At 41.8% G+C, this 15,531-nt stretch overlaps 1 protein-coding gene across 1 annotated transcript in view; it reads left to right on the top strand.

Annotated features, from left to right (window-relative positions):
* The window catches only part of SMG1 (SMG1, nonsense mediated mRNA decay associated PI3K related kinase), a 168,755-nt gene extending 157,572 nt beyond the window's left edge, over positions 1–11,183 (top strand). Inside the window, exons 58-63 of the mRNA XM_018572528.1 lie at positions 475–702; positions 1,380–1,591; positions 2,014–2,120; positions 4,081–4,257; positions 8,967–9,073; positions 10,447–11,183. Coding sequence (XP_018428030.1) covers positions 475–702; positions 1,380–1,591; positions 2,014–2,120; positions 4,081–4,257; positions 8,967–9,073; positions 10,447–10,524 — 909 coding nt within the window. The 3' untranslated portion in view covers positions 10,525–11,183. The remainder of the gene's footprint in view (positions 1–474; positions 703–1,379; positions 1,592–2,013; positions 2,121–4,080; positions 4,258–8,966; positions 9,074–10,446) is intronic.
* Positions 11,184–15,531: the final 4,348 nt, after the last annotated feature.

Below are 15,531 nucleotides of genomic sequence, written 5' to 3'. Positions count from 1 at the left end.
GCCACTGGCCGGGAGTGTCGGATGAACGGATGATCCGACACTCCCGGCGGAGAGACCAGGGTCCCGCCGGGCGCTGGATACTGATCCGGCGGCCGGCATCTTGCTTGGGCCCCCCCAGAGCCTGAGGCCCCGTGCGCCTGCACCGGCGGTAGTTCCGCCACTGGACACAGATGAGCTACTTCTCTTTTCACTGTACGGTCACAGGCTGGGATGGGTCAAAGATTTCCTAGGCTCAGAAGAAGAGGGTTGAATGATGGCCATCAGACCGAGGGCAATCTAGGGATCAAAGACATCCTAGGCTCAGAAGAAGTGGGTTGAATGATGTTGGCCATCAAACTGAGGGCATCTTGCGGCAGCAAAAAAAAATGTTCTGAAAGGGAATTGAATGTGAATACTGACTAGCCCGAAGATGGAAGTTGGATTTGTTTATGTAATTCTACAAATGCATTTTAAAGTTATGTCACTTCAAAGCAGGGACCTTCAAGTGAAAGCACCATTGGAAGTCCTGAGTGGCTGGTTTCTGCCCACAAGCAATTGAGTCATGATATGTCGAATCAGAGGAATCTGCAGAGTGAGAAGGAGCAGCAGACTGAGGCTGTGTGCGAAACTATTCAGAACCTGGTGGACTCCATTAAGAGTGTGCTGACAGGTCACAACAGACAGCTGGGAGATGTCAAGCACTTGCTGAAAGCAATGGCAAAGGTGGGCTGCTGAATTAATCTGTTTATCCTAGACTTGATTTACATCTATGTAAATATATAAAAGGTGGCTATGTTTTAACATAAGTTGAAAGAACAGCTAACTAGGCCGACCCCACACACACACACACATTTTTATAGCCCACCCTTTTTTAAGGGGGGGGGGGGGGTGGGTAGTTTTTCCCAGATGTCTTCAGGCTTGTCATGTGACATGCTGTGACCTCTTCAAACTTCAGTCCTTGCTGATGCACCACTTCGGCAGGGTATCATTCTGACTTTCTGCACCTATAGTGTAGTATGTACTCAGTTGCAGGTTGTATGACCCTAAAATTAATTCAACCCGTGAAGACTGAGGACATCTTGTGTCAGAATGAGATCCCCTCCCCACAGAGGTAGTGAGTATTGCAGGCTAAGTTGCAATTGCTTTAGTTTGTTTTTGTTTTGTGTTTTTACCAGCTGGGGCCCAAAAAAGAAAAAGTACCCTGAAGTTGGGCTTAAAAAGTACTATATTTCATTTTGGAAAACATAATTTCTTAAAATACTTTAATGAAAAAAAAAAAAACAATTAGTCTGCAGGTTTGTGATACAAACTAACGGTCATCATTGCTTTCTAATGGCTTTTCAAGCCATAAGTATCTATCATTTCAATATCAACTGAACTCTGAACAATTTTATTTTAAGGATGAAGAGGCAGCCATGGCAGATGGAGAAGATGTTCCCTACGAGAATAGTGTTAGGCAATTTTTGGGCGAATACAAGTCATGGCAGGATAACATCCAGACAGTTCTATTTACTCTGGTTCAGGCTTTGGGCCAAGTACGCAGCCAAGAACATATAGATATGCTGCAAGAAATAACACCAACCCTGAAAGAGATGAAAACCCAGAGCCAGAGGTAAGAGCAAGTCTTAACATTTCATGTATTGGTAAATTTTGTTATGGGTTGTTTGCACCATGGAAGTACATCCAGATTCCTGTCATTTGTATTGTAAAACCTCTGTCTTTGGCCCCATTCACACTGAGCGATTTATCGAGCGATTTTTGCAGCGATATTGCTCTATGTAGCTTCTCCAATCCATTACAATGGAGCTGTTCACATCTCGTCGCTCAATATTGCTCAATATCGCTTGTAGCTCCTACATGACCCTTTTTTCGAGCGATTTTGCTCCTGATTGCATACAGCCCAGTAGGAAAAAGTCGCTTAATATCGCAAGTCACGCAATATCGCTCAATATCGCAAGTCGCTCAGTGTGAATGGGGCCTTTGGTTTCAGGCATGGAGCTGACTTTTTTCATAATTTCTTTCCTTTCTCTTTAGTATCTATAACAATCTGGTGGGTTTTGCATCACCTCTGGTAACTGATGCAACAAACGAGTGTGCTAGTCCAACGACATCTTCAACATACCTTCCCAGTTTTGCCGCAGGTAATAATTATAGTGTACTCCTTTTTAAGCACCGTTTACAACTATACTGATAACACAACATGACCACTGATCATTTTTTAGAGTTAGTGTTTTTAGAGTCTTATGGGCTTATTCAGTAAGCAGTACAAGAAGCATAGTGTGGGGACCATTCCATACTAAAGCTTGTTAATTACAAGATGGATGAATGGTGGCAATGGGATACCGCACTGTGTGCTTTTACACTTTACTTAATAAGGTTATTAGTCTTATTTGTACTTGGTGTTAGCACGTTATTTGTACTTGGTGTAGTCTTGTGCTTCTTGCTCGGGGTTATTCAGTTGACACTGAAACCTGTGTAGTAACTATAAAATGGTTACAGTTTGATGACTAATTTCACCCCATTTGTAAAAATGAATCTCACAAAGGGGAAAGCTTTGTTCATAGTATATTTGTAGCATGGACAGTTCTGACAGCCCTGACTTTTTGAAGCATGTACAAAGGCTGAAACATGCTATAAGCACATACAGGAAGAAGTACATTTAAATCACCGGTTGGCATATGTATAGAGGGGTCGACACAATTTCCTGGTTTGTAGTCTCTGCATACAGTGATTACGACCTACCCCATACAACTGAGCAGTCTCTACCTCATTTCTGAAAAGCAGATTAGAAAATTAACAATCTGATTTTGGTTGCTATTTTCAATACATATTTTTTTCTTTTACTTTCAGCCATAAAGTCCAGTGTCCTTTTTTAATCACACAGATATTGGATTATGTATATTTTTGGCAGTCCAAAAAGCATTGTCACATGAAATGTAGTAACCAGATGATCATATCTCAAAGTACTGAACTCAGATCTGCAGTTTTGCAATTGATTGACATGAACGGTTATGCTTGGCACATCTTACTGTTGGCAATTCTTTACTGAAAAAGTTCCTGTAATAGTTATTTTCCTACAATAGTTTTGTCAAGAGCAAGTATAACATTTAGTAGTAGTGCAGTAGCTTCAGTTTGTTACTGAAGAATTTAATAATTTGTATGTAATTTACATAGTTAATAAAGGTATTTTTCAGACTATAATTTTAAAACCCCTTCTACTAAATATAATGTTTTGACGATTTCTGGGGTAGCCCATCTCATACCTGTAACCTTTCATGCAGTTGGCATAACGGCCTTGAAATTTTCTTTGAAGCGCATATTTTGAGTTATTGTGGCAGTGATTACCTTAAAGGGTAGTGGCAGAGTAACGTAAAAGGCCACCCTCCAACCCACTTATACTCTGCTTTGCTGTGCTCCCCTTGGGTCAACCAGAGCCCTTGCAAAATATCTAGGGCTACTGGGTATTGAGGAATATCAGGTCCTAGGATATATGCAGTGTTTGGGCCTGTGTGGCCAGTCAACCGGTCCAAGCACGGTCACATGAGGTGGATGCAAAAGTCATGAACCTTGTGTAAGCTCTGACTGCATTCAACATGGAATGTTATTACACAAGGTCGACTCCCATCTTTGACAGAAACATGGTACACCAGGGGGAACGTGTTGAAAGGGGTAGGGTGGGGGATCTTTTAAAAATATCACTTTTCCTTAAAGGGTAAAGTGACGGTCTCTTTAGGGTAATTTTTTATGCCACTATCACATTTTTATATGTTAGAACATATCTGCCAGAGTGCATTATTTCAATAAGTAAAAATGTAAAATACTATAAGTTTCTTTTATTCTGACTTACTAATTCTAACGTTTCCACAAGTAAATTGCGGCCTTTTTTTGTTTGTTATGCTTGTAAACCTGTGTCTAACTGAAAGATGTTTCAGTTGTCTTTTATACTTCTGTAGAAGGCTGGGTTTGTGCTGTGCAATGAGTAATGACGATATCCTATATTCTCTTGAGCAGAAACTGGCTGTTTATTAAATATATATTTTTTTTATTGGTTGTCTTGTTAGTTGGTTTGGACTGTTTCTAATCTGACGTTTTTCAAAATAGCTGTGCGTAGTAACACTGTCCCGAAGACTCAGCCAGAGGGCATGTCACAAAATGCAAAAAAGCCAGTCCAGAAAAACTTGGCACCATCAGCAGATACTCCACCAAGCACTGTTCCGGGGCCTGGCAAGAGTGTTTCTAGTCCGAAAAAGGCAGTGCGGGATCCAAAAACTGGCAAAGGTAATTATATGTACTTGTACTAATAAAGGGCTGTCTTCTTTTGCTCAATGTTGTATTGTAACTAGGTTACTAGAGGAGAATGGTTTGTCGGTCTCCCCACTGGCGGTGCTGCTGCTCATTTTATGTCTTTTGCCGAAAGGGACAGCTGCTGTGGACCCCTGTAAATTATTGGGCCCAGGGCACTTACCCCTTTTGCCCTGCGGAAAAGATGGCCCTGCAGGTCAACTCCAAATCCTACAACACAATATCCTGTTGTTGTCAGACAGGTCGGTCCAGTTCTTGGACAGACCTATTCATGTGATACCATAGAGCCTGGCTTGGTGGATAAGGAATCCTGCTCTGGAGTCTTCCTTCCGTTATTCTGGAATATCCTCTTGACTAATGCCAGCCTATCTGGCTGGTGGGAGTCCTGAACGACTGGTTGGTGCAAGGGACTTGGACTTTGGACAAATCTCATCTCCCGATGAACATTCTAGACCTTTACAGGGATTTGGTTGTCCCTGTAACACTGGACCTTCCAGCTGGGGGGTCATCCAGTCCGAATTCAGTCAGACAATGCCATGGCAGTGATGTAAAGCAACCATCAGAGAGGAACCAGAAGTCTCGCCACAGCAAGAGAGATAGAGAATATCCTGCCCTGGGCAGATCTTTATGTTCCAGCCTTTCTCCCATTTGCATGCCAGGTGTAGGCTATTAGCAGGCAAACCTATCCGGCAGTGCCTAGACCCGGGTTAATGGTCCCCACACCCAGAGGCATTCCACGACCTGTGTCACAGGTGGAGAACATCAGATCTGGACCTCCTGGCCTCTAGTATGTCATTCCAGTGTTCCCCATAGCCCCAGAATGACCCAGGCGGCCTGGGATGGCACTTTGTGGGCTCTTCCAGATCTTCTGTCATGAAGATCTATTTATCACTCTGCTGCATGGTCTGCTGGCTTTACAAACATGGCTGTTGAAGCCAAGATTATGGGGGACAGAGGTATCTCTGAATAAGTTAGTCCCACAATGCTAACAGCTAGATGACTACTTCTGCAAGGTTTGTCACTGCACATGGAAGACATACTTCACTTTCTGCAAGGCATGAAAGTTTAATCAGGAAATTCTCTGTGGGATGAGTCCTGGCCTTTTTTGCATAATGGTCTGGACCGGCATCTGGCTCCTGAACACCATTATGGTCAGGTCTTGTTCCGGTCACCTATGGTTTCCTATTCCTTTGTATAGAGTGCGTCTTCCATGTGGCTCCCCTGTGACTTCATAGGATCTGAATTTAGTTTACACTTTGCAGGGAGGATAAGCCAACAGACGTTTACTGGTCTCTGCCAATCTCCATCCTCACACCTGCCATTTAGGTCCCAGGCACCCAGGAGGGACAGGTTAGCCAGGGATACCGGGTGGGGGATAAATTGGCTTGTTTCCTACAATTTAGAAGTGATTGGTTGTAGTTCCTTAGCTGATAAATATGTGTGGGGGTGGGGGGTACAGTTCTAGTGGATGTTTATATAATATGGGGGGGGCGAAAAAAATGTTCTGCCCCGGGCGCCCATAACTCTGGTTACGCCACTGATTGGGTAGCTTTACAACTGCATGAATCACCTTTACTCATAGCTGCAAGCCTGCAGTGAAAAGGTGAACAAACTTACTGCTGCTCTAGTGGCTGAGAGTTTGTTGACATGTTGCCTCTGATGTAATAGTTACATTGGTGGCAGCGAAAGAGTTGAAACACATGCACCAGGAAGAGTCCTCTACAGTAAATGGCAAATTTCACTTTCATTGCATTTTAAATTTGCCCCTTTAATGTGTTTTTTTTTAGTAGTCTAGTTTAAGAATCAAAACTAAAATAAGTTACTTTGTAGGGGAAAAAACACCACTATATGATAGTTCTGAGAAGCTGCTAAAATGTGCAGCTCTATATACAAGTTATACTTTGTTTTATGTTTACCAACTTTGTTTATTGGCCCTTTTTAAAAATATGTAGCAAACCATGGGCATGTATACATCAATTAAATATTTTCTGTTTTCAAAATAGTTTATTACAACTTTGAAGATGTGCATTACAGTAAAATAAAAAGTAAACGTAGAATAGGGCTTTACTGGCCCTCGCCTCATACAGAGAGAATAGAGATAACTTTACACAATACATAGTCCACAAATCGAGGTTGGTGCAGGCAATGCAAGCGAGTGAAAATCTTGGAATATAACATGGGTGCAAAAAATGAAAAAAGGGCCTCAGTCATGAAGGGGTTAAGCTTTCAACTTGATGGAGAACCTTAGAAACTATAATGAAGCTATGATCTGTTGAGAGTGAGTCTTTAGCAACTGTTAGCAGTGTGGAAGAAGCAAAGTGGAGTATCTCAATGTGGCTAGTATAGTATATGGGCTAGTATAGGAGTACTAGGCAAGTAGAGAGAGTACAAAGACTAGGCAGTGGGAGTAGTAAAGGAAGCTCGGGGAAAATCATGAACATAGAAAGAGGAAAGGTCAAGAATGGGAAGGAAGGACACTCAACTGGACCAGGTACGCATGAATTTTGTCATGTTGTCAAGAATTGATGTAAATCAATTCTTCCATCTCTAGTCATGGGTGGTGGGTGCTACAGATTATTTCCAGAATCTCAGTACTGCCATTTTCTTAATAAGGAGTTGCGCTAATATTGCACAACATAAACATTTTCAACTACCACCATTTTATTCTATAGGGTCTTGGCATTCAGAAAATATATAATGTTGGGGGGTTTTACGTCATTTTCAGGCCTAAAATGTGGAATATAACATGGGTGCAAAAAATGAAAAAAGGGCCTCAGTCATGAAGGGGTTAAGTAAATAGAGATGGATCTTTTGGGGCTGTGGAGTCCGGGTGGTGGAGACAAAAGCTGACAGAATTAAAAGGAATTGACTCACCAAAAACTATCCTTATCAATCAACCCACCTCTTGCCAGTATGGTTTAATCAAGGGACAGGTCCACCGGATGTGGAGAAGAGTCCTTACATGGCTATGGCATCTCTGGCCTATGTCTGGTGTAGTACGGGAAATTTTGTGCAGGAGTCCAGTGGCCTACACAGTCTCAAATCCAAGAGTTCCCTCCAAAACTTCTGAAAAAAGAGTACACGTACCAGGGGCATTGAGAAAATGTCTAAGCTATAGATATGACCAAAACGACATGTTTTCACTCTCTGAAAGGTCATTTAGCCGTCTCCATCAAAGAATGTCCGTGCATCCAGCTGTGGAGTAGGCCACTAATGATGTAAAAAAAAGATGGTGTCATGCCAGTTGGGAAGGCCAGGTTAAAGCACATACAGTGGCAAAGTTTTGTAAACCCCTTGGAATTAACTGGTTTTCTGCAGTAATTTACCATAAAATGTGATCTGATCCTCATCTAAGTCACAATAATATCAAACACAATGAGGGGAATTTATCAAAATCTGGAGCAGCTGTGCACGGCAACCAATCAACTTCTCTTTCATTTTCAAATCTTAACTGAACAAACTAGAGAGAGAATCCATTTGGTTGCCCTGGGCAACTGCTCTAGATTTTGTCTGCTTCAGTTTTGATAAATTCACCTCATCCCTAAGCTGATAACACACAAACAATTGTAATTGTACGTGTCTTTATTGAACACACCCTTTAAACATTCACAGTGCTGGAAGAAAAATGAAATGAACCCATAGACTAATTCAACGAAAGCTAGTTTGCACACCTGGAGTTCAGTTAATGAGTAAGAGTTAGTCGTCAGCAAAAGCGGACACCTTAAATGAAGATGGAACCAGGCGTAGAAAAAAGGTTCCAAGGTGACAACTAAGAGGAGGGAGGATAAAGAGCATCCCTGACTGGTTGCATTATGGATAGTGAGAGGTTGTGAGAAGAAGACCGTTGTCTCTAGCTTTTGGATTAGTGTAGAGCAGTTGTATCGTCATCCGCTGCAAGAGGCCCGTATAGGATAAGGAAGCATACATGTAGTCAAATGCCACTCAATCAGACATTTTAATATAGTAAAAAAATAAAACCCCCAGTGGTGAATAAATACCACCAAAAGAAAGCTCTATCTGTCCCCAAAAAAGGGTATAAAATTCATTTCAGTACAGCGCTGCATGACGGAATAAATGTCAGTCAAAGTACCGCAGCGCTGAATACTGAAAAATGGCCTGGATGGGAAGGGGGTTTAACACCGCGGATGTCAACTGGTTAATAATTTACTATATTCATATTGAAGAAAGACCATTTCCAGCTGGTTGTAATTGGTTATATAGTGAACACTGTTGAATAAAACTGACCAACTTTTTTCATTCTGGATTGAGTGGGCAAAGGATAAAACTACTTTGTCACCTATTGAGCAGAATCTCCCTCAATACTTAGTACTGATAGTGGTCACAAAAACTGAAAGCAACAGGAAATATCTCTCCAACAGTAATACGGACCAGTGGAAGTGTTGGAACCCTTTTCAGGTTTTTAGTCTCTGCATTCACATTCTAGGACATAAAGTAAGGGGAATTGCCTAAATGGGAAAGCAGACAACCATATAAACCCAACCCAGGTTTGAAATCTTCGTAAGCTAATCAGAAATTAGGCTTTCCAGTTTGGAGTTCTGAAACCAAACCAATTATACTTGATATAATTAGAGGGGAACTCTGAAATCTACCGCTACTGTTTTCTGTTGATGCATGGGTCGATCCTTGGTACGTAGCATTTTGATTGTAAGCTTTTCCTGTTTCAGCTGTGCAAGAGCGCAATTCTTATGCAGTCAGCGTTTGGAAACGAGTGAAAGCCAAGCTAGAGGGAAGAGATGTGGATCCCAACAGAAGGATGTCTGTTGCTGAACAGGTAGGTAGATGGGAAGACACGCACAAACTTATAATGCTTGGCAGCCACTGACTTTTTGATGCAATTTCTTTCCTGTATTTTTAGTCTGAAATGAGCATCCTATTTGCTGTTTATTTTAAAAAAGGTGTACAGATTTATCTCTGATGTCAGGGAAGATTTCACAACCAGTGCAAGGGTAATAAAATCTAAAGAGCAACTGCACCCAAAGTATTTGATTAGGACCCTAATTGATAAAGTTAGCTTTTAGAGATTCTCTCTATTGAAACGTCTTCACTGATCATTTTGCTGCCCTTGCCCATCACTTGCATGTTAGCATCTTTAGTGCAGCCTTGTTGGTGAGCCATGGTAACTGTAAGGGCAGGATACTGATAATGGATATTTACAGCACATCTTCATATTCAGCCACCCTTTTAAGCCCAGCACGATGCAGCCTATTATTGAACCTCTTAATAGTTGAGCAATAAAGCTGACAGTATTCATGTTTTCACTTATCCCAATTCACTGCCAGGGAGGTCATGAGGCGCAGAGCCAAGTTTTGAAAACCATTGTATAACTTGGAACTTTCTATTTAAAGAGAACTTGACATAGATTGGCGGATGCCATTACCTTCTGTCAAAAAAAATGTACAGTGGTTCCTCGGTTCACGAACGCTTCTGCTTGCAAACAATTTGGTTCGCGAGCAGGAAGTTTGGCAAAATTTTGCTTCCATGACGAACCCCGCATCGGATGACAACACAACCGCAGCCATCTTCCCTGCTCTGACACATGGTCGTGGCTTCCTCGAAGCAAGATCACGGTCTGGTCACAGTTTGATTCGGTTCGCGACCAATTCGGGTTCACGACCAGAATCATGGAACGAATTAAGTTTGTGAACCGAGGTAACACTGTATACTAAATGGTACCTACAGTACTTTTTTTGTGCAGACTTTACCCCACGGTAATATCTGATCCAGTGATCTGTATAATGAAACACTTCTGGGTGTTAGAGGGTCATTTAGCTGCATCGTACAGTTTGGCTTTACTGTGCCTTGTCCAGATATGTTTATCCTGACCACTTCTTTCTGTTTTTATTTCCTATCATCCTTAGTAATTTGAATGTTGGTACCCCAATACATTTGCTGTGTATACATTCCAGAGCTGTTCAATCTGAGCATGGGTGACATCCGCTGGTGACATAAATTGATTATTAATGAGCAGGTCATGTGGGACAAAAACCCAAGACAATGACATAGGTAGAAAATGCTGATTTAGGCTCAGGGGTCATGTTTGCATTCATGTTGCGTTTGTAACAGTAAATATTTTGGGAGTGCAGTGTGTGACTGGTTCTATTGAAATTACCCATTTTATTTAACAATTCTCTTAACATTTATTAGGTGGACTTTGTGATTAAAGAGGCAACAAATCTAGATAACCTGGCTCAGCTGTATGAAGGTTGGACAGCTTGGGTGTGAACAAGAAGACGGCAGACCAGCCTGGTTCAGCACAGTCAGCAATCCACCAGAATCAGTCCAGTCTCAGGCATCCACAGCCTCGCCAAGGCTGGTGGTGATGTATACTGGGGCTTAATATGCGGTAACCTAGGAAATCCTGGTGCAGTGGGAACGGGAATCCCATAGGAACGTTGCACCCTGAGCAACGTTAAACACCAGTGGTCAGCAACCCCAAGGGCACAGAGTACAATGCTCACCGTCTGGGTAAAGTGATTGCCTTTCTGCTATGGAAGATCTGACAGTACATCTTGAGAAATTGCTGCAGAAAGAAATCGGTATACTCCAGACCCCGCATGGTGATCTAGAACTCTCTTCCATGTGACCCTGTCAACAATTGAAGAAATGCTAAACCCTGTTCGTCAAGGGGGGGAACACTGGGGCCATCAAGGATTTGCAGTGAAGAGGATGCTGTCAGTTTCTTGGGTTACTCTTGTTGCTTGGCAACGCTGCTGGTTGAGTTAGCCAGCTTAGCACAGAAGAGGCTAGGAGATGAAGCATGGCCTCTGAAAACTAGCTGAAAACAGCCAAAGAACGGAATTGTGAAGTTAGGTGGACTTCTGAAAAGAAGACAAAAAACCTTGTTTTCCATTCTTTTCTTCCCCTCAGTTCTTGTAGTTAAAGAATACCTGTTTATTTTTCACACTGTTTTCAAACTTAACACTTTTGTTTGGTAGCTGGGCATATATCAAGACATGCTTAATACTTGGAGCTTTCAAAAATGTTTTGTTCACTTGGTACTCAAAGCAAAACAAATATCTTGCCTTTTTGTGACCCATGCACAAATACTTGAAGGATCAGACCAGTACCTTGAAATAAGCCCAACAGCAGTCCTGCTTCTCTTAAAACAAATCTACATGACCCATACTTCTCATTAGCATTTGTGTGCGTGTTCCCATATGTTTAACTAATGTGAATACCCCTCCCCTTCCTCTTTTTTTTCAGCATAGGCTAAGTAGTGAAGCTTGTCACTTGACAATTAAAATAAAGTGAACTTCTGGTGGAGGTAGACTGCAGTGGTGTTTTAATTTACATTTTGAATTAAAAATATTTGTTTGTTTTACCCTTGAGCTTTTAACTTCTCCCTTGGTTTTAACCCTTCTACTGTTACTTGAAAATGATGGCTTTCTGCCAGAATATACATTAGTTTGTAAGGTCTTAAGACCTTGTGTGGCATACATCCTGTTCAAGAGCTTTAGTTCCTTAACTATTCTATTTTTGTAATTCATTTGGTGTATAGAACTTGGGTATGGTAGAGGCAAGTAAAAGTGGAGAGGTCAGGTTCTTGTTTTCATTTTTAAACCTGCGCTACAGAAATGACAGCTAGAATAAAGTTACTGTGAGAGAAAACAAAAACTTTTTTTCCTGCACTCTTTTCCATGTTTTTATAGAACACAAGTTAATCCCTCAAAGAAAACTGGTAGATTTTCCTATAATGAGGTCCATTAAGAATATATTCTGATTTTTATTTGGTATTCTCTCCTGAACACATTTCGTAGTACATTGCACATGAGTGGCTATGAAAACAGTGTTTTCAGGCATTCACATTAAAATGTGATTCCTTTTATTGTCCTTCCATATTTTTTTTTTTTTTTTTTTACTTTTTGTGTTGTCTGAATCTAATTTAGTGATGTTAAAAAACGCGTAATTTTAAATTTCAAGTGTTTTGACGCAGTCATCCTCACTGGGTTTCTTTTTTGCCCTTTTTTTTTTTCCCCTCGTATTGCCTACATATATGTGACTTGGTAAACTGATGTTGGGTATTATTATACAGGAGCACACATTGTCTGTTAGAGAGATTATCAAATTAACCAGCAGTTGCCGTTAACGAAAAACCGTTTATACCAGCAATATTTTAGATAGTAAGCATTTTGTGTGTGTACCACTAATCCTCCCTGCCACAGAGGTCTGCAGCGCATCGCTATATTGTAACCAGTCCTCTTTGTTAATGAGAGCATTAAATCTGCTAATGGAGATCTTTTTCCCAGTCTGAAGTATTAACAAATTCTAATATTTGCAGTTAGTGATAATTTCAGTTTGTGTAAGAATGGCGACCTTATTTGCTCTGGTTGGCTGGCTGAGTATTTAAATGCTGAGTAATGCATGCCTATTTTGTGTACCAGCAGACATTGCTATAAAGTTATGGTGATGGTAAGACTTAGTATATCGGAATTCAATGTAATGGAATTTAACTTTACTCCCACAAGCCAAAATCCTTTTGTGAACTGTAGATAAAGTGAGGAAAACCTGCATTACTTTTTTTTTTTTTTTTTTTTTTTTCTTTTTAAACATTGTTGCGTATATGTAATAAAAAAAAGTCCATGTTCCTCAAGATGAAATTAAAATTTATAAAGTAATTAGTCTTCATTAAAGATTACCCTCTATAAACTTGCAGACAACACAACCTGCCTTTGCCTTATGCTCTGGCATTTCTTGTAGACACCAATAGACGTTATTATGTAAATCCTTGCCAGTAATCTGGTTTTACATAGGTTGAAAAAAAATGACACCTGTCCGAGTTCAACCTATAGAGAGATATAAAAACAAAAAAGCATAAACAGAACGCTATGCCCACAATTGCCCACTGTTGATCCAGTTTTCTGCAACCACCTAATCCTGAGGCAGTTATTCTGCAGGCCACACATTCCCAACTCCAACTATTTGATTCTGTTTGGTTTTGAAAGCCCTTCTCAGTCTGGTTGTAGGAAATAAACTTCAGTGAATGAAGTAGACTAACTATATTTGTTATGGTGGTAGGCATTCCTGGGTGGCATTTAGTTCACTGAATTTTCCTTTTTTTTTTTTTCATCCAATGAGGGATAGAGGAAGTCATCTAATCTTAAGTTATGCTGCCACCCACAGGAAGTTTGGATGCTGGCAAAAAAAAACCTGTAGGCCAGCCCAGCATGCCTCAGTTTTTGCTAGTGTCCTCGGGAGGCTAGACCTTTTTTTTTTTTGTCAGCTCTTCTGGGAAAAGTCTAACCACTATTGCTAGTTTTCCCTTCAATCAAGATTCCTGGCTACAGTGCTGATTGAGAAGGTGTCTACTTGACGGCTATGTGAATCAACCTTTCTTCAGCCTAGCTTTGAAATGTCGTACCTGGACCCCACTGGACTGGACGTTGTGGGGCTAGCCTGGAAGTGACCTTCCAGTACTGAGTTATGCTGTAGCGTGCTTTCCAGACCCCGTTCTTGTAACTTGTTAGCCATGGAGCAATTTCCAAGTCGACAGCTACTGGCATTGCCTCAGCGTTTTCCCTGTCTCTCTCAGACCATTTTGTGTGCCTTTTGATTCTCCTGCTTTCCGTTGGTCCATTGTGGAAGGGGGGTTAATTCTGAAAGGCTACGCACTGATGTCATACGCTGGGAGGAATACCGCACGCCCTTTGCTCCCTTTCCTATCTTTCAATGTAAAAGCATGGCCCTGCTTGCTGCTCCTTCTTTGCAATGAACAATGTGAAACTCCGATCAATTCCTACTGCCTATCTAGTGACCTGGGTCACCTCCAGCCTTTGGACACTCATTGGCTACCAGATTCCTGGGGTTCTGAATACCTGAGGTCTTGTCTCCTATGCTGAACTTAATTGCAGAACTTCCATGACAGTGGGTGTCACTGCAACAGCTCACACCTGTGCCTTCTGAGGGTACCGACGTCTGTAATCTGGAATCTTTTTACCCAATAGTTACGGGGTATATCACATCAGAGTTCCCCTTGGCTCCGTAGAGTGAGGCTGCATCTCCTGCCTTGTCGTTCAGGGCCTCTACTGCAGTCATACAAGACTTTGAGGACCCAGTTTCTCACGGGTGCTGACTGCAGAGGCTGTAAGCACACTCCTGCGCCTTCCTAAACAGAGTGAATGTTAGAGCTTTAACTCAGATTCAAGGTTCCCTCTGTCTGATATTGTTATTGAGAAACTGCAGTCTGCTGCTATTGCCTTAGTCCTTAAGAGCTTCTACAGCTGCAAAGACCTTTTCATTTCAACCAATATTCAAAGTATACTTCAACCTCCTGTGTGGATTAAAAGGCACCCTGAATGGTTCAGTAACTCTACCTGCATGCTTGTTTCAAAGTTCCCATTTGGGAAGGAGTTAAATAATGGTCTGTACCTGCTGTAGATCTGCCAGTAACCCATCGTAATGGGGAATCCACTAGGGCAGTAAAGGGCATTTTTAGGTTTAAAGTTTTTACTAACCAACAGCTAGAATCTCTCCTTAACACCCAATTCTTGCTGGCGAGTTCTTTGCTTCTCAGGACAGATGCTGTATCCAAGGAGTCACTTGGTCTTCCAGGTATTTTTAGACCAATCCTTGGCATTTTCATTGAAGATATCCCTGGAGGTCAGTGCATGCATCTCCATCATAGAAAAAAGTTAAGGAAAGGCCATCTCTCCATGTGCTCTGAGGGTAGGCACAACCAAGACCCTCTATGCCTGGTCCTCAGACAACCACAAGGCTGAAAGCAAAAAAACAGCTAAACACTTAAAAATCTTCAGTATGAAGGTTCACCCCATGTTTCCTTTTTGCTAATCCTTGTGGGCCCTTGGGAAATTTGCCCTTTAGACATCTAGGTGCAGAGTGCCCCTTAGGTTTACAGGCTAACTCCTTGTCTCTGGGACTCTCTACAGCTGCTTACCCTCTCCCCCAATGTCACTACACAGATTAACAGACCACCCCTTGCCCCTGTAAGGGTCCCCTGAAACCTGCTATAGCTCCTGTGTCATCTCAGCCTCAGGATCTTTCCCCATGCTGGCCACCGCCCTCTCCCTTGTAGCAGTTTGTTTCCCTGGGACATGTAAGACGATCAATGGCACCTGGTATCATTCCGTGTGATCATCTCTCACTTTCACCAGATGTAACCTCCTGACTTGCTCATTCAGCTGGGATCAACACTGGCTGGTCTCTGACTCCTCAGTGTCGCTGCATGTGCATCTAGTACTTCTCAGGGTGTTGGCCTCAGTATCTGTGCTTTGC

This window comes from Nanorana parkeri, unplaced genomic scaffold (genome assembly GCF_000935625.1).
Source record: "Nanorana parkeri isolate BGI_ZX_2015 unplaced genomic scaffold, ASM93562v1 scaffold2060, whole genome shotgun sequence".
Classification (NCBI taxonomy): domain Eukaryota; kingdom Metazoa; phylum Chordata; class Amphibia; order Anura; family Dicroglossidae; genus Nanorana; species Nanorana parkeri.
Note: the sequence above shows the minus strand (reverse complement) of the source record. Positions and strands in the feature narration are given on the sequence as shown.